At 38.5% G+C, this 20410-nt stretch overlaps 1 protein-coding gene across 1 annotated transcript in view; it reads left to right on the top strand.

The window, feature by feature from the left end:
* Positions 1 to 20410, top strand: part of SLC9A9 (solute carrier family 9 member A9) — a 260985-nt gene that overhangs the window by 179796 nt on the left and 60779 nt on the right. Inside the window, exons 13-14 of the mRNA XM_070945808.1 lie at positions 2917 to 2965; positions 11429 to 11508. Coding sequence (XP_070801909.1) covers positions 2917 to 2965; positions 11429 to 11508 — 129 coding nt within the window. The remainder of the gene's footprint in view (positions 1 to 2916; positions 2966 to 11428; positions 11509 to 20410) is intronic.

Here is a 20410-nt window from a genome sequence, read left to right on the forward strand (position 1 = left end):
CTCCATTTCATCAGTCATCTTTTATCAGTTCTCACAATCTTCTGTCAATCCATATCTTTTAATTCAAATTTAATCCTGGGAATGTTCTCATAATTATAAGTTTGAATAAATTATTTCTAAAGCATTTGGAAGAAATTATACATTTTTATGGTGATTTATACTAAATTATGAAAGGTATGACATGTGTTAAGAAATACTTTAAAATATTCTATCTAATAAATCTTCAGACATATTTAGCAGCTAGATATAAAGGAGAAATTTGTTTTACTACTAGGCCAATAGTTCTCAGACTTTTTTTCAGACACATCTTTTGCAAAATTTTAAAATTTTTGTTCAAAAAATCAATATACAACTACAAGATTTTAGTAATAATTTCCTTTTTTTTCTTCAGCCCTGACATCATTATCAAAGTCAGTTCCCTCTGAGAATAAAACCCTTAAATCATACTATTAAAGCAGAATCCCATATCAGGGCCTTGTTTCACCACTCAACCATAATCAAAATAAACTATGTGTTTGTCATCTGATAAAATAAATCAAAAGCATGGCAATAATGTAGAACAACAATGCTATATTAGCTACTAAGTATAAAAAGCTATAAATATAAGCAATCAAAGACAATAATAACTGGATACTTGAGTAATTTTTATTGTGAAAAAAGTGTGACTGGCCCAGAGGGGTTCTATATGTAAAGATAGATTTGAATATGAATCTCTAAAATTAAACATTACCCAAAATTCATGGTTACCTTGAGAAATGAAAATCTGAAAGCTTTTCTGACAACAAAAACTAAATACTGTAAATAATAATAGGAATAAAGTGTACCAAATGAAAGCTTCCACCATTATCTCCAAAATATTAAGTCATGGAGCAATAGCACTTAGATTTATATACTGCTTCAAAGTGCTTTACACCACTCTCTAAGCAGTTTACAGGTAATCTGTGTCCTTGTTTTACAGTGCCATAAGTTCAGCATGCCTGTCATGACAGGTAAAGGTAAAAGTTCCCCTCACACATATGTGCTAGTCATTCCTGGCTCTAGGGGGCAATGCTCATTCAAAACCGAAAAGCCAGCACTGTCTGAAGACGTCTCTGTGGTCATGTGGCCGGCATAACTAAACGCCAAAAGGCGCACGGAACACTGTTACCTTCCTACCAAAGGTGGTCCCTATTTTTCTACTTGCATTTTTTTACGTACTTTCAAACTGCTAGGTTGGCAGAAGCTGGGACAAGTAATGGGAGCTCACCCCGTTACATGGCACTAGGGATTCAAAGCGCTGAACTGCCGACCTTTCGATCGACAAGCTCAGCATCTTAGCCACTGAGCCACCACATCCCCTTCTGTCATGACAATTTAGCATATTTTCATAATGATGAGTCAGATCCTTAGTGACCATTTAGATCATTATAGATATTTGTACTGCAAAACTAGCAATTCAAAAGCATGCAAATGTGAATAAATAAATAGGTACCACTTTGGTAGGAAGGTAACTGTTCCATGCATCTCAGTGTATAGTCATGCTGGCCACATGACCACAGAAGTCTCAGACAATGTTGCCTCCTTCAGCTAAGAAACAGAGATGAGCATTTCCCCTAGAGTTGGATACAACTGGACTTATAGAAATGGCTAGTTTATATTACTATTTAAAAAAAAAACAAAGTTGTAGTTTGCTGTTAATGCTTTATTTTACTGCAACAGAGGGAGTCGGAAGTCAATGCTTCTTTTTCATTTTCACAACCCTTCCTCACTTCTCTTTCCCCTCTCCCCCACTGTTTCCCCCCACTGCTTTCCTATTTACCTTTGTATTTTGTATCTTATAACTTAATAAAACGTTAAAACTTGGACACAACTGGAAAGGAGAAACCTTTACCTTTTTAATGCATTGTCATACAAGATGATTACTTGCACATAGCCAATGAAATAGATGCATTGTGTTAGGCTTGTCTCTAAAGGTATAAATACTGTAACCTTTTTAACCCTGTCCTTAACCTATATCTTGGGAGACAGGTCCCACGATACCATAGCTAAATATTTTTCTCCTTATTGGTTAGTTTCCTTTATTCATAGGGCATAGAGTAAATGATACATAAATTGGGCTTTGCTTTTATGGAAATCTGAGTAATGAACTTTTTGAATCAGAGGATGCTGATGTAAGAACAATGAATTCTCAGACACCTGAGGTTGCTTTGCTAGAAAGGCTGCCTCTGAGATTACCATATCAAAGGTTAGTTAAAAATAACTTATCTAGGGAGTCTTTCAAGTACAGTTTCAACGTAAAGTTCATCCTTGGGGGATAAAAAAATTGCACATAAGGATTAATCCAAGGTTGCCCTGAGATTTATCTTTGGCAGGAGTTTATAAAATAGAAAGAAAGGCTTGGCCATCACAAATAGGTGAAAAGTAAAAAAAAAAAAAAAAAAAGTAAAGATTAATAAAAGAGGATTCTAATTAGTTCAAAGTTAATCTTTGAAGTTTTCACTGTCAAGAAAGGCAATTAAAAGAAGGCATCCTTTCTTATGTCACTTTGGCTGAGACTTAACAAAATATCTTTCACCAGTCACCTATTCTTACTGTGATATATTGTGATAAAATTGGAACTATATTTCATTAGGAAAAAAAGTGCAACTGAGAATGGTCAGTAAGGTATAGAACAACGTGCTTTCCATATATCGTTTCAAAGAGCACTTCCCTACCACTCTCAGTAATATATTAATGTAGAAACAGATGACAAAATATGTATCTGAATAGACCAGTTAAATATACCAGACATTTCACTTATTTTTTTCTTTTTGCTTATTTTACTTATGTATTAAATAATTTTTAATATTGAATATTATTAAATATTACATTGAATGTAAATGAATAAAATTCTGCCTGTCCTGTATTTACGTTTTGCTGTCTTTCTTTTCTTCATAGGGTTGGAATTGATCCAGATGAGGATCAAAGGATAGAAACTGCTATTCAGGCAAGTTAAAATTTAAATATAAATATTTGAAAATTTATATTCATACGTGTGGAACTGAATGCTTTAAATTTTTCTAAGATGCTCAGGAAAATTCTGATTCTCAAATCAGGAAGTCATATATCTTTTGTACATTCAATAGTCATCCAGATTGTAAAATAAATTATTTTATTGTTGATGGACATAGGCTGAATAATTTCAGTTTTGATATTTCAATAGAAGAAACTCATTAGCTGTTCCTCTTTTCCATTTCTAAAAGCATTTTGGAAAATTATGTACTTTGTAATCAAAGACACTTTTATAATTCATATTCTAAATTTTAAGGAATTTCTTACACATTGCTTTGTAAATCTTTGTAAATCTTCTGAAAATGTCTTATTCTCATCCTTGTTTCTTGAAGACTGTTTTTAGCAGCCTTCCCCAAACTGGTTAAGAATTCTGGAAACTATATTGGGAAGTACAGATTGAAGACAGTAGGAAATATTGAAATTTGAAACTTAAACTTTATTGCACCCAAAAACCAGCCTATAATAAATATTCAGAGTATCCATAGTTCCATCACGATTGGTAGTTAATATGGAACCAGCAACATCTAGACATACATGGATTGGATTTTTTTAGAAGTTTTTTTTTTTCTACTTTGTAAAATCTCTCATTCTTTCTTTTATGATATGCATCAATGAAATAAGCCCATGAAAACTGATGCCCCAGTATATTTTTCAATCATAAATTCAAACCCACAAATTATATAGATTTAATGATATCATAGGCATCTGGATTTGGGACAAGTAACAAAACATGTGTTGCAACTTCATTAGACACCCCTTGTTTACTTTCAAACAGTATCATGATCCCAGTACAAAAGGCAAAACTTGCATTATGACATCCCAACACACATTTTGCATATTATTTGATGCCATTGAGGTTAAGAATACATATTTATTTGTGACATACACATTTTTCCCCTGCCAACTCTACACTGGGGATCTGTACTATCAAGAACCTGAAGCCTGAAGCAGCTGCTTCATTCTATCACCAACAGTTGAGTTGGCCTCAAAGAAGAGGCTGAATAGGAAAAATAGGTTACATGTTCTCTGTTATGAGATGGTATTGTCTAAGTGCAAATAAAGGGAATAAGCTAAAATAAGAAACAATTGCTATTCCCCTAATAGTATAGGAAGTCTTTGTGGTTTTTATGGCTACTACTCTGGAAATAATTATTATGCTCATACATTTAAAGCATAAAGGAATATATATGATAGTTCAAATTTGTCAAATTCAAATATTGTCACAATTAGGAATGAAAAAACCTGAAATCCAATAGTAGTTGGCAGATTACATTTTAATAGTCACGCTTTAAAAGTTCCAAAATGGTCTTGCTTTTTTTCACTGTGTGAATGTTTCCAAGTATTGCATCATCACAATTTCTTTGAAGTGCAACTACTCTTGAGTACAATGACCTACACTCATCAAAGTGTAACTTTTTTATGCCTAGCCTGATTATCAGTTCTCAGTACATTTATCACTTAACCTGTCATGGATTAGTAGCTCATTTATTTCCACTTATTAATAGTTTTCATAATGCAGAATTATGAGATCATCAATAATGTTCAGTAGTAATTAAATGCAGCCACTTCACTGTGTTTCAACTTCTCTAGAATACAAGGCAGCCTTGATGCACATCAATAGAGATATTTAACATTATCTTCATTTATTTAACTTAAAAACACATCTTGCTTTTTAAAAAAAAATTAAACAAAAGCTTTCAAACTGGAACTCATATTGAATATGAAATACCAATAATGGAAAAGTAAAATAAGTTGCAACCTTATTGAGAGTTTATATAGCAAACTTTAAAGCAAAAATAGAGTACCTTTTTCCACCCTGACAACCTAGTGAGATGTTGAAACTATGATTCCAAGAATGGGATAGAGGTAACCTAGCTTTTTGAAAAATAATGGTGCTTAGACTTCAACTCCCAGAATTTTCCCACCAGCCATGTTGTAGTCTAGACATCTTAAAAATGTCAAGGAAACATTGATCAGAATACAAAATAGAATACAGAATAATAGAGTTTGAAGGGACCTTGGAGTACTTCTAGTCCAATACCCTGGTCTATACCATTCCAGACAAGTTGTCCAATTTCTTCTTAAGAAGAAGCACACACAACTTTTTAAGCCCTTCCACTGATTAATTGTTCTCATTTGATTAGTTTAATTTATTAATTAATTCTCTCTTTGATTAGTTTCCATCTGTTACTTCTTGTATCGCATCCTGAATAAGTACTTTGGAGAATAGGTTGACCCCCTCTTCTTTGTAGCAGTCCCTTAAATATTGGAACACTGCTATCATGTCACTCTAGTCCTTCTTTTCATTAAACTAAACATAGATCATTGTGGGGAAAATAAAATACAGTAACTATCATTTTCTGAATAGACCAATGGCTTTCATTCCATCTTCTGGCACTGCTGTAGGAGCACTAATAATGAGGATAGGATGTTTTATACATCATTAACAACTTTAAAGTTTATAAAATAGAATCCCCACACCATACCAGAGGTGGGTTTCAGCAGGTTCTGATCAGTTCTCGAGAAACAGCAGCAGAAATTTTGAGTAGTTCGGAGAACCGGTAATAAAAATTCTGACTGGCCCCACCTCCATCTATTCTCTGCCTCCCAAGTCCCAGCTGATCGGGAGGAAATGGGGATTTTGCAGTAACCTTCCCCTGGATTGGGGAGGGAATGGAGATTTTACAGTATCCTTCCCTTGGAGTGGGGTGGGAATGGAGATTTTACAGTATCCTTCCCCTGGATTGGGGAGGGAATGGAGATTTTACAGTATCCTTCCCTTGGATTGGGGAGGGAATGGAGATTTTACAGTAACCTTCCCCTGGATTGGGGATGGAATGGAGATTTTACAGTATCCTTCCCCTGGATTGGGGAGGGAATGGAGATTTTACAGTATCCTTCCCTTGGAGTGGGGTGGGAATGGAGATTTTACAGTATCCTTCCCCTGCCATGCTCACCAAGCCATGCCACACCCACCAAGCCACACCCACAGAACAGCAGTAAAAAAATTTGAAACCCACCACTGTACCATACATGTAAAAACCACTGCTTTGTAAACTGAAAGGTAGTTATCTTATGTGGGGTGATTTGCAATCACGACATCCATAAACCCTTCAAATCTGCAAAAAGGATTCAGTCTTTAATAACCAATTTATTAATCTCCAAGACCAGAGATTTTTTCTGCCTGTTCCATAAGATTGGATAGAGTCAGTTGTTGAAGGTCCCATCCATTAAGGAACATCATTCAATAAGACTTTAGGAGGTCCCATTTACTCTGTCATAATTCCTGCCTTCAGGAATAGATCACCTGAAAATTTGAATAGGCTCCAACTTGCTTTCTCTTAAATATGCCTTAAAAACTAATTTTATCTCAGACTCTTGACAAGGGAGAAATGCAGGCTCCCTATTGACTGGTTTTTAAAGGATTTTAATGAATATTTTTTAATGCAAGATGATCATTCTCCTTTTCTATTTGTAATTCCTTTTTCTTCCTTTTCTATTTGTGATTGTTATTTCTTCTATTCCAAAAATCATTCGGAGTTATCAACAAGTACAGGAGTTTTAGAAATGTGAATTATAAATAAAATTCTCCAAGTGTTGTGAAAAGGATCTTGTTCATGTCAGTCCACTTACTAAAGTTATTATAAATAATTAGGTATCATTCTCTAATGTTAGTATGAAACGGCTAGAATTATTTATTTCCTTCAACAAAGAGAGGCATTCAGGGAGGACTGCTATTTGGTTGGGTGACATGTTTTAGTGAACCTCTTAAGGCACATTTTCTCAGGATAAAGATAGGCAATCTGATTCTCTTTTGGATGGCAATTTTTCTACCCCTTAACATAATCCCATCATTCATTGTATTATAACTTGGAGTTATGTTTCAATCTAAAACATTCAGAGAGGAACTAATTGCCTACTCCTGCTCAGAAACTCCTATTGTACAAGTGATTTTGTATAATAATTCTGGAAGAACAGGTCACGGGTGTCAAACTTGATCATGTCACGTGACATCACATGACATGTTGCAATGTTTTTTGCCTTTGCAGAGCCAGACTGGGCCTGGCCTGCTCATGATGCATCCAGCTCATGGGCCACCAGTTTGACACCCCGGTCTAGGTTTGCTATAACTCTCAAGAAAAAAGTGCAAATTAATTTAACAATACCTAGAAGAGCTTATTATTCAATAGAAATTAACTGCTTTGAATTGAGAAGCTATTCATAATCCTTCCCTCACCTGTTTCAAACACAATTCATAGTAAGTCATAGAACTTAAGTACATTTGTCCATTAGCTTTTGTGACAGTCTACCATCTTGAAATGATGTATTTTACAATAAGTGCAATTTATTTCACTATACAGATTGGGAAATCATAATTTAGTGTGATATAAACAATAATAAATAAATCTTAGTCTGACACATACATGTTTTTCTTCCTTTCAGTCCTTTAGCACATTCAAGAAAAGTAATATAAGTTTTTGTTTAACATAATATCTGAACCAAAACATTATGGAAAGTAATAATTCAGGCTTCTCTGAAACAAGATTTCAAGCTGGCTTGTTTCATATATTAGTCAGCATTCATATTAACCACAATATGTTAGTTTGGTCAATAGAGCAAACCATTCTTAAAAAGAATTGGAAGCTTTCTAATTTCCAACTAATTGCCCCAGAAGAGAGACAGTCTATGACCTGTGAACCACAGCTGAATAAACTTCTGTCTTCAATTATATTCAATGTCCTCAAGAGCTCTCATGAAGTCTCTAATCACAGGATTCTGTGATATGCCAAATGTATAAAAGCCCTTCCACTGATTTTAATATATTCATGTGTTTCTAAGAATAACTGCTAGTCTTAGTTCATTAAATGTGTTATTGCAAGTGTTATTTTTATAACTTTTTCAGGACACCATATTTTATTACCACAAATATTTGCAAATTCAGCAGTGCTGTGTTTTGAAATACTTTTCATTTTACCATCAATTTGTGCCCTTTTCCCCTTGAGTAATTTTTTTTACACACCGGGGATCTTCTTGGCCACTATTTGCATATTGTCCTTAAATCCAGAAAAATCAAGAGCACCTTTGCTTCAGCAAAATGTACAGTAGGTGTTTTTTTTTAAATGCCTTCATAATAGTAAGAGCCTTTGTTTTGCATACCATTGAACACAGGGGATTTGTTTCCCAGCCTGATATCAATACAGGTGTGTGATATAATTAGATACTATCCCTGATTGGGGAAGGTTGCAGGAGACCAAGATTATTGCAGGAATGTTTTCATTTAAAGCTGGAGTATACAATTTCAAAAGCAGGAAGGGTCAGGGTTCTTGTTTTTTTTTTTAATGGTTTTCAGCGCTGAAATAGGTACTTTAGATCTCTTCTGCATGGAATCTCTTTCATCTACCTGGAACAGATGCTGCTGCTTCTGGGTCTTGTAAGCCTCAATCCTCCTTCAAATAATTTGCTTGGCAATTTCCCTGTTGCTGAAGCTGTCAGCTTCTCTCTCCTGCTCTGGCTGAATACTGCCATCTGAACCTGCTTATTCCTTTGCATCTGTAAGCTTGTTAGCAGCAGAGAAAGAAACCTGCACTGTCCAAAATGCTGCAGGGAGAAATGATTTGCACGTTTTTGTTTTCTGCTTGCTGTAATCATTCTTGCTTTCTTTAACACTTTGTCTCTTTGTTTCCTTATCTCTTCGTCCTTTTCAAATTCTCGTTAATTCTTCTTCCTAGCCATGAAACAAGGCTAAATGTCTGCTCCATCCCTTCATCCCCAGGTATTTTTCTGCAGTTCTTTATCCATTTCCTAATTATTCGGTTTCATTTTTTACATTGGTGTTTATTAATTCTAATTTTCTTCACTAGCTCCAAACTGTCTAGTAGCAGATACATTTTGTCTTCCTAATCTCCAACTCTTTGCTCCCTTGCCCACTTGCTATCCCCTGTTATGACTTTTTGATTACAAATCTGGAACTTGGCATTCAGGTTTTTTAACATATCTTGGCAAATTCCTATCCGTTTATCCCAACCATCCACTCAGAGGTGGGATTCACTTACCTTCCGTACCAGTTCATAAATGTGAGGGCTCACATATGCCACCTCTGTGCATGCGCAAAGCTTTCTGAGCATGCGCAGTAGACACATATTATATCTGGGCATGTGGGCGGAGCCTCCTGCAGTCACCATAGTGGTTCGCATGATCCGGACAGAGCCAGCTGAATCCCACCACTGCATCCACTCCAATACAACCATTCTGGTTCCATTTATTTGTGAGGCTATTCTTCTTTCCTCCAGAAGTCTATGGCAATATTTAAAAACCACGAAAAAGGCTTATATCCTATGTCAGACCTGCCTCAGCTTGATCCTCTAAGTAAGAATGATCCTTAACACCACTGGGTTGAGAAAGGTATACAGTAGTTTACTAGAAGGCAAGTGAAATATAGTAGTGCAAAGCCAGAATTGAAATTCACGTGCCAAAACCCCAAGTGAAAAGTTTTCCTCCTTAGGCACATCCCATTGCCGGTCCCCCATTGTCCAATCAATTTCAAAGAGGATATTTTGGAAACGGCAGGCTGATTGTAGGCTGGATTGTAGTTGCATTCTTCTCATCACAGGGGGACCTTGAAATGTCCTCTCAAACAGGCACTTTCACTTTCTTAACTTTCACTTTCGCCTCAAGTCCCCTTCCTCCCTTTCAGGGTTCATGGCAAACTGAAATGATTGCGGAGCACAGGCATGAGGTCGCAGTTCTGACACCCCATTTATTTGACAGGAACTCCAGGGGCTATAGAAGAGGTATAGAACAGGCTGTACATTTTGCCCCGCTGTTTTTAAGTATAACCTAAAGAAGTGTGATCAAAACATGATCTGTTGTGCAAAGATGATAAAAAGGTTCATGTGATCTCAGAGATCTCCTTAGAGTAAAAGGAAAGACAATCATTGTAGGGTTTTTTCCATTCTACAAAGTCAATGTTGTTCATTTCAACTGGGCATAATTAATTGCATAAAAATCAGTCAAACTATTTTACTTGCTTTATGCTGCATACAGTAGAGAAAAGCATCTCCTTTATTAGTTTACATTGTAAATATATTGGAGCAGATTTAATTTCTCTAAAAATTATAACATAAAACATCCATTAATCGTTTGGGTTAAAGTACAGAGGAGGCTAACGTTTTAATCCAAAAGAAAAACAATAAAATCAAAATCAATTGTTGTGCATTTGTTGTACACAGCAGAACCATTTCCAAAATATTTAGAAAACTGTCCACAACATAGTAATAATTGTTGTCTGTATAAATTAAATAAGATTTAATGACATTAATAAGAGGAAATGAACTTTACAGTACAAAGATGATATCATGGATGCAAAATGGCTCAGTAGGAAACAGCAAAATGAGAAATTTGGGGCTAGAAATCTGTGATATCAATAAGTGTAGAATAAAAATGCAACAGCAAATGTAGAAGTTAATTTATTCAAAAAAAAAAAACCCTATCTTCTTCCCACAATCATAGGAGAGAACATGAAACTTAGCATAGATCACATATCCATGATTAACATTGCCAGAGGCCAGGCCAGGTGTAACTCAGAGATAGGAGTTTGCAAGCACCAGAAGGTGAAAATAAATGGTAACAGAAAAGAAGCATATTTAAGAGAGCTTGAACAGACAAGCTGTGTGATTTAGATCTATATTGAGCAGTCATGCTGCTGAAGTTAAACTAATTTGGTTACTGCCTAGGTGGAGAAAATTCTAAAACACAGTATAAACAATTTTGAATTCTATTACTGCAGATCACCACAGCATAAAGGTTCAAAAAAAAAAAAGATAGGTAGTTGTATTCATAATTTAGTTGTATTTTCAATTGTATCTGAGTATTGTTAGGTTCCCAACTTCAGGATATGATGTTGGGAAAGATTAAAGTCAAAAGGAGAAGGGTATGGCAGAGGATGAGATGATTATATATATGCAATGAACCCTGAGAGACAGTGGGGGACAGAGGAGCCTGTGTATTTCTCTTTAGCCAGGTTCTTCCTATGTAAACCAAGATTTTTATGCAGCCCTAGTTCAGTGAAATCCCAATCCACTAGTTTCTAGGCTTTTTTTCCAGCAGCCAGCAAGCTCCCTGCTGCCCATTGGGAGACTAAGCAGGGAGCTTGCTGGCTGCTGGAAAAAAAAGCTTAGAAACTAGTGGATTGGAATTTCACTGAACTAGGGCTGCATAAAAATCTTGGTTTACGTAGGAAGAACCTGGCTAAAGAGAAATACATACATACATACATACATACATACATACATACATACATACATACATACATTTAAATTTGTTGGTAAAATGTGGACATCTTTAATTGAAAAGAACATGATTATTAAAATCATCATTTTAATTTTCAATATTATTACAGGCTGCAAATAACTTGGATAAAAGCACAACAAAAGCAGAAAGCGCTTGGCTGTTCAGAATATGGTATGGTTTTGATCATAAGTATCCTACTATTCCATTCGCACTAAATATTCATAGTAATAATTTCATCAAAGGGGGAAATAAGATGGATAAATCTGGTAAGATAATGAGAACTTTTCATTTTAAATCCTGTATGAAATTGTATTATTGATATAAAATACAAATAATGGTTGCAAAGAAGCCCCAAAATTTGGGGAAAGATGAAAGACACAAATAATCAAAACTAGGTAAGTTTACTTAATCTAATAAAAGCATATTTATATTGATATGGACAAATTAATAGCACTGATATTGTTCAGTGAATAAACGAGAATCTTGTTTATTATTTATTTTAATTTTTAAAAGGAGGGATAGTAATTTCCCAGGAATGATGTGTGGAGAATGCAGGAGATGATCCAACTAATTCACTCAATTACTACTTTATATCACTGTGAGCTAATAGATTTTTGACTGTAGTGGATATTCCCATCATGGCTTAAGTAAGGTGACCAACTTTTTTACAATGAGAAGGAGGACAACTAAATTAAAGAAAAATGTGTGTGTGTGTGTGTGTGTGTGCCATGTCGTGTTTCGGTAAGAAGTAAACAAATCCACTTGCGCGCGGTGCACTCTTGCACACAGCACACTCTCTCAAAACAATTCTCCTGTGCAGAGCGCATACGTCTCATAATTGTATCTTGCCGCAATTGAATCATCTTGATGAATCGTCATGTCAAATACAAATACGTCACATCACACACACACAACGGATCGGATCAGCATCAATCAAATACGAAGATTTACAGATTAGTCTTCAAATATCGAAAAGGGGGACATGTAAGTGGACACTTTTCGAGAGAGGACAGAACTTACAAAAGAAGGATTGTCCTCCCTAAAGGAGGACGATTAGTCACCTTTGTCTTAAACTAACCCTACCCAATCTGATGCCATCTGAATGTGTCAGCCTTCAGTTTTCATTTTCTCTAGCCTTTAGCCACTTTAAACGCAGGCTGAATGAAGTAAGTGTAGCCCCCAAAATATCCTTCCCTCTAATTGGAAATAAGTTAACATAAAACATGGTAGCCTCACTTCCTGCAGTTCCAAGCATAGAAAACATATAATTTGCAATTCAGAATAAAGGGGGGGGAGGAAGGAACTTAAAAGATTAATACCAAATAGATCAGAGTAGGCTTTAGAGACTTCTGGTGCTGATTCTATTTCTTCTTCAGAATGGAAATTGTTGACTGTGGATGTTTTGAAGGACATAAAATAATCTATATCATTACAGGAAGAAAATTGAAAATATGAGGATGTGGCATTGAATTGAAATCTGTGCTTCTATCTGTTTCAAAGAAGGGGGAGGGAGGGGCTTGTGTGAATAACAAGTGTATGTTCCTTTCCAGCAAGAGAGGTGGCACACTCTGTCTCTTCAAGTATACAAACAACACAGTAGTCCTCCAAGCAGGAAATATGTTAATGTAAGAATATGAAGCCTTTGTCACGGTTGGCGTAAGCCGAGCTTCTGGATGGCATATCAAGGTTTGCAGTATATAAAATGAGAGGACTAGAACAAATTAAACTTGATTTAACTGATATTCAAGTGTAAATAAATATAATGAATTAGTACATTAGATAGAATGGGCTTTTCAAGTATTTAATAATTTTCTCTTTTTGAGGTATTAAACATGGCAGAAACGTTTGAAAAGGCTCTGTGGGCCTCACACAAGGCTTCCATGGGTGATAAACAGCCTGATTTTTCAAGTTGTTTACTTCTGCACTGTGGGATGAAAAGAGATCTGTTAAATAGCGGGCGGTTGAAGAAAGGACTTGACACAAAGTACAATATCTATGCTTTATTTAACCTCCATAACAGCAATGGTGATTCCAGCCGCAGCAGCCCTTTTTAAGCCGGAGCTGTCTGCGGCTTCAGCCACTGAGGTTTCTTTAAATTTCCCGCTCTCAGGATTAACTTCTGATTGGCTCATTTAAACTGTTACTTAATACTCAACACCCCTCCCACCTAGTTCAGCGTCCACCAATCCGGTGACTCCCAAGCTACGTAGTCACGTAAGTAGGCGGGTTGCTTTGGAGCTCGACTGGACCTGCACAGTTCAGTCGTTCCAGCGTTCTCGGAGTGAGAGGTCGAGTTCCGTTGTTCTCCTGGAGTCGGCTCTGGAACTCTCTTGAACTCGGATGCCGGAATGAATTTATTCTGCTCGTCTTCTTTTCCCGCTTCATTCAGCTGTCCTTGCAGATTTTCTCCGGCGATCGGTTCCTTCTCCTGGATCTCAGGTAAGTATTCGCTGTTCTCCTCTGGGTTTAAGTTTGTACTCCCTTGCACTGGTGCTTGTGGTCCGGTCCAATCTGCTGTTGTTTGCTTGTCTTTCCCTTTCTCCTGGTTGTTATTTTGTAGTTCACTCTCGATTCTCGTTAGTCTTCCTCTGATCTGGTCTATATGTCTTTTCCAGTGCTGACCGTCTGCTGTTTGGACCCTGTATGATAATGGGCCCGTCACTTGTGTTATTTTTACTGGCACCCAGAGAGGGTTTCCGCTTAGGTTCTTTGCGTATATTTTGTCTCCCGGCTGAAATTCTCTGGATGCAGCTTGTGGAGTCGGTCAGTTTTTCTGTGCTGTACTGTGGGTGCAGCCTGTCCAGCGGGGATCTCAACTTTCTCCCCATCAGCAACTCTGCTGGGCTCCGGTGGGTTGTAGCACTTGGTGTGATATGTTGAATAGCCAGTAATTTATCTAATTTGGCCTGTATATCTCCTGGACCCAGTCTCGTTAGTGTTTCCTTCATTGATCTCACCATCCATTCTACAAGTCCGTTCGTGGATGGCTTTTTTGGTGCTGACAATGCATGTCTTATTCCTTGGTCAGCAAGGAACATCTTGAACGAGTTCGCTGTGAATGGGGGTCCGTTATCTGAAACTACGAGGTCTGGTATGCCATGTGTAGCAAATAGTCTTCTCAAAACTTTTATGACTGCGTCTGATGTAGTAGTTGTCATAAACACTACGTCTAGCCATTTCAAGAACACATCCACAATAATTAAAAATGAATTCCCCTTACATGGCCCTGCGAAGTCGATGTGTAATCTGGACCTGGATTTTCAATCGTGGACAGGACCTGACTTTGGGGCTGTTCGAGATTCCTGGCAGTTTTCACAGGAGGACACCCATGTTTCAAATTCTTTGTCCATACCTGGCCACCACACGTAACTCCTGGCCAACGCTTTCATCTTTACGATTCCAGGGTGTCCTTCGCGTAGCAACTTAAGAGTGCCTTGTCTCAGTGTCTCTGGTACTATGACTCTGTCTCCCCACAGCACACAACCCTTTAGTCCCTACAGTTCATTTTGTCTCCGTCTGTACGGTAGGAACTCTGGGCTTATATTCTTTTCTTCCGGCCACCTCTTCCAGATCCAATTTAAAACCCGCGCCAATGTTTTGTCTCTTGAGGTAGCTCTCGCGATATCTGCTGCAGATATCCGAGCTTCCTCCATAGTCTCTATTAGAAGTGTGGTCATTGCTGGTGCTGGATCTTCTCCTGTTTCCGGAAATGGGCATCTGCTGAGTGTGTCTGCATGGTCAATTGTCTTGCCGGGTTGGTGGTGTAATGTGTAATTGTATGCTGCTAAAAACTCTATCCATCTGAGCATAATGGGTGATAGGACAGGAGGTGTAGGTTTGTCTCCCGCTATGATGCCTAAAAGCGGTTTGTGGTCGGTTATGAGTTCAAATCTCCGACCGTAGAGGTACTCATGAAACCTCTTTATTCCGGTTACTGCAGCTAATGCTTCTTTGTCCAATTGACTATAGTTCCGTTCTGGTTTTGACAGAATTTGGGAGAAGAATGGGATGGGGGCTTCTGTTCCATTTGGCATTGTGTGACTCAATACTGCTCCGATGCCGAAAAGGGACGCATCACATGTTAGTCTTATTAGCAATGCCCCGCTGTATTGCACCAAAATTCTGTCCGAAGTCAGTAGACGTTTCATATCTTTGAATGCCTTCCTTTCTTGATTCCCCCATTTCCATTCTGCCTTTCTGTCCAGTAGCTGGTGGAGCGGTTCAGCAGTGGTGGCTTTCTGCAGCAGGAATATATTATAAAAGTTAAGCAACCCCAAAAATGCCTGCAGTTCCGTTTTATTTTTTGGTGTGGGTGCTTCTTTGATGGCTCTTAGCTTCCCTGGTGTGGGCCTGATTCCCGACCCGTCGATTAAATATCCCAGGAACCCATTGCGTTTTCGCTAGATGGCACTTGTCCCTTTTTACCTTGAGCCCCACTTTCTGGAATCTTGTTAGCACCTGCCATAATCGCTGTTTCAATTGGGCTGTGTCTTTTGCTGATATAAGGACATCGTCGAAGTAAGGGACGACTCCGTCAATTCCTTGCAGAAGCCATTTCATCAGGCTCTGGAATAGCCCGGGCGCTACGCTCACCCCAAATTGCAGTCTTTTACACTTAAATGCCCATCTGTGGGTGATGATTGTTTGGGCCTCAGCGGTGGCCTCGTTTACTGGAAGCTGTTGGTACACTTGTGCCAGGTCTAACTTTGCAAAGATCCTTCCCCTGCCCAAAGAGTGCAGTAGATGTTGTACTACTGGTATGGGATATGCGCTTTGTTGGAGCGCCTTGTTAAGGGTACTTTTATAGTCTCTGCACAAGCGCACTGACCCATCTGGCTTAATGGGTGTCATGATAGGGGTCTCCCATTTTGCATGATCTATAGGCTCTAAGACTCCCTGGGCAACCAGCTTGTCTATTTTCTCATCTATCTTAGGTCTTAGAGCAAAGGGGACCCTTCAGGGCTTAATCCAGACAGGGGCTACCTGAGGATCTAGGCTAAATGTGATTGGGGACCCCTTGTACTTGCCTAACTCACCGTTAAACACTTCTGCGAACTCCTTCATCAGGTCCTCTTCCCAGGCACGTCCCCGATGTGGTCAATACCGGTAATTGCCAGTTCCAGCGGCTCGAACCACTCCATGCCCAATAGGCTGGGTCTGTCTCTGTCCACTATTGTGAGGGGCAGTTTAGCTGTGAAGTTCTTGTAGGAGATGTTGAACATGCTGATGCCCACTACAGGAATTCGGTGCCCTTGATAATCAATGAGTATTAGGCGTTGCCGTTTGAGTTCGCAGGTCGTGATGTGTGGTATCAGTTTATTTATCATTGTCCAGGATATCATTGATAGGCAGGACCCTGAGTCCACCTCCATTTTGCAGGGTCTTCCTTCTATGAGGACAGTCGCTGCCATCTTGTTCGCCTTTCCCGCGCTGGCGTGGCCGACCACGATGGTCTGATGGGTTTCGCCTCGGTCTGCCCTGTGGTCCTCGTTCCTGTGGCCTCGTCCGAATGGTTGCTTCCTTCCGCTGGCCTGGAACTTTCTGTTATTCATTGGTCCTTCTGGAAACTGGCTGGGATGCCCTGCAAGCTCTTGCTATGTGCCCTTTTTTCTCACATCTCTGGCAAATAGCATCCCGGAACCTGCAGTCGGCCCGTGGGTGGTTGCCTTTGCATCCCGAGCACCAGGCCTCTTTTTTCCCTTGTTGCCTCTCTTTACGTTTGGACTGGAGGTGATGGACTTCATCTTCCTCTTCTTCCTCCTCTGATTCTGACTCCACTTCCTCATAATGCACTGATGCCTCATCCCTTACTGGTGGTCCATTTTTCATCTTTTTCTTAGCGCTGCAGATTTCTGGGACGTTTTGGTTGCTGATACGTCTTCCAGAACCTCCTGGAATGTAATCTGAGGTCTGTCTAGCAACCTGCTCTGCAAAGTGAGGTCTCTCAGTCCCAACACCAAACGATCCCTCATCGCCTCTTCCAAGTTCAAGAAGTCACATGTGGTGGCTATCTCTCTTAATGTTGCCACGAACACACTGATTGACTCTCCCTCTCTCTGGTCCCTCCGGTAAAACTCATGCCTTCTTACCAGAAAGGATGCTTGCAGCGCATAGTGGGTCTTCAGTATTTCCTGTAGTGTTGTCCAGGTCATTGTTCTCAGGTCGGCCGGGGCGGCGAGTGCCTTTACCATTTAAAAAACTGCTGGTCCGCAATGGGTGAGGAAAAGGGCTCTTTTCCTCTGTTCTGACAAGCTTAATAAGTCGTTCGCCTCCATGAACATGTAGAAACGCTCCATGTAGGCTCCCCAATCTTCTCCAGTTGGGTTGAATGGAGCGGGTGGGCTGATTGCAGACATCTTGATAACCGATGATCTGACCGGTGTGGTGTAGTAGATCTGATGGTTGTTGATTGCTTGGAGTTCGCTGTACCGTCCTTTTCTTCAGTATCCCACCTTCGTCACCAGTGTTAAATAGCGGGCGGTTGAAGAAAGGACTTGACACAAAGTACAATATCTATGCTTTATTTAAGTTCCATAACAGCAATGGCAATTCCAGCCGCGGCAGCCCTTTTTAAGCCTGAGCTGTCTGCGGCTTCAGCCACTGATGTTTCTCTAAATTTCCTGCTCTCAGGATTAACTCCTGATTGGCTCATTTAAACTGTTACTTAATACTCAACAAGATCCAGAAAGGGAAACATTATACAACATTTCATGCTATGCTGTTCCTCTTTATTATACCTTTTTATTTAATAAAGTCTATTTATTAAATTATTAAATATTAAAATGTAATAATATAGCAATAGCATGATACAATAAAATAAGTAATAAATATTATATAAATGTGTATTATATAAATAATAAAATATATAATATACCTTTTCGTTAATCTGACTATATATTAGATATTGTATGTTTTTAAAGGCCAGATGTTAGGAAATATGCAGAAAATGCCCTGCTTAGGAGTTTTTCTGTGGCATCTGGTTATCCACTTTTGATACAGAGTATGCGCTGGATGGATAAATCAGTATGATCATGCAAAACTCCTATTGTAGTCTTAGATTGTCTGTTTCAAAATATAAAATATATTTGACTTTTTAAAAAAAAAATGCCAGGGATAGAAATATAGAGCTGCATAAAGCCTGTCATTTGAATTGTGAAAGACCTGATGAGGGATTTTCTCTGAAAAGAGAGCAAAATCTCTGATAAAGACTCCTGAAGTATGTTTTGTTCATTTCTGGCTTTCCCCTCCTAATGCTTGAAATGGGCAGATGGAAGTCATATGGCAGGATTAATCTCCAATATTAAGCAGTGCATAACTGAGAATTTATGATAGGCTTTTTATCACTAATTGATTCCCCAGGTTCTGTGTTTCAAATCAAACTGTATGCCTGATAATATTTTGCAAACTGAACTTGAACTGAGGACAATTTGTACTCTAACAAACTGATTCTCCTTCCTATCGTAAAGATGAATCTTTCTTTAACATTATTTAACATAACAACTGACCTGCCATTATTGTACAATTGTATTTTCGTTTTCACAGATACACACACACACACACACACACACACACACACACACACACAGAGTTATACAGATACTTATACATAAACATATTTCCACGGACAACTACAGTATATGCTTAAATACCTGAAGATATTAACCATTCAAGTTGCTATTGCCAGGACTAAGCATTTCATATGCTAAATCTCATTCTGGAAAAAGCTTCAGCCGCTTAGAGGCACACCAATCATCCAAATGAAATGCTCCTGCAATCTCTGTGTCCTTCTTTTAGCAATAGTATGAATTGTTGTCTATGGAACTCAGAGGCATTAAGTAATATATTTATCCTGCATTATTTAAGAAAGGAAAACCCTTGTGCCTACTTTTTCTCCAGATGATACAACTGGGGAATAATGCATATTGCGTCTGGAGATAGAAAAAGGTTTTTTGCTTAGGTCTGATCAAGGTTATTTATTTTATCCATTTATTTATTTATTACAAATATTTTAAGCCGCTTAAATTAGGCAATTCTGGCATTAAAATACTTGCAAGAAATCAAGTGGCTCTTCCTTGCAGCACATTATCTTCATATATTATTTGAACTGGTTTCCTTCTATACCAGGGGTCAGCAACCTACGGCTCTGGAGCCCCATGTGGCTCTTTCACCCCTCTGCTGCAGCTCCCTGTCACTCAAAATATGCATCACAACCGCCAATGTGCGACACCTACTGGCACGCGATTTATTGAGCTTTTCAACCTCCAGTAGGCCAACCATGGATAAATCCAAGAAAAGAAAAGTTTCAGAAGAAAACTGAACATTTAATTCAACTACATATGCTAGTTTTGTGGCCACTCAAGAAATAGGAAAGGGTTTTGTGGCTCCCAGTGTTTTCTTTTCTGTGGGAAACTGGTCCAAATTGCAGACCCTTGTTCTATACTATGGTCTGGATTGTATAAGGTCTTATTCTCTATGTGCAGATATGTGTGCATATCTCCCTCTCTCTCTCTCTCTTTCTCTCTCTCTCTCTCTCTCTCTCTCTCTCTCCCTCCCTCCCTCCCTCCCCCCCTCCCTCTCCCTCTCTCTCTCTCTTTTTCCTAAGAAAGCAGTGGCAAACTATTTCCAAAAATGTTGCCAAGGAAACTTCAGGGACTTGTCTAGACAGTTGCCAAGTGTCACAGATGACTCAAAGTCACTGGAAAATAAAAAGAGCTAAGCTGAAATCTTTCACCCTAGCTTTTTGTTTTCTATATAACTCAGAGTTCCGCTGAATTCTGTAAGCTCTTGCATGTAATATCAAGTAGCACTGTCAAAAATTAGAATTATAGTTCATATTATCCATGAGAGGCTGCTGAACATTTTAAGTTATAATGGGTGAATGAAAGGGGTACCAGACTGCGTATCCTTTTAGTTCTCCATTGAAGGTGGAGACAGCAGCCAGACATGTGTTGTGCTCATTGCTCAGAATGAGGGAGCCTGTCAAATCAGTTAAATTCCACCCCTATTGCTAAGGGTTCCCAGCTTTTTGCTCAGTCCGTCAGACTGGAGAGTTGTGTGGATAGCTCTCTCTGACAGCTTTTAGCGTTAGAGT

Source organism: Pituophis catenifer, unplaced genomic scaffold (assembly GCF_029215685.1).
Source record: "Pituophis catenifer annectens isolate HBS135680 unplaced genomic scaffold, rPitCat1.0.hap2 SCAF_6, whole genome shotgun sequence".
Lineage (NCBI taxonomy): Eukaryota > Metazoa > Chordata > Lepidosauria > Squamata > Colubridae > Pituophis > Pituophis catenifer.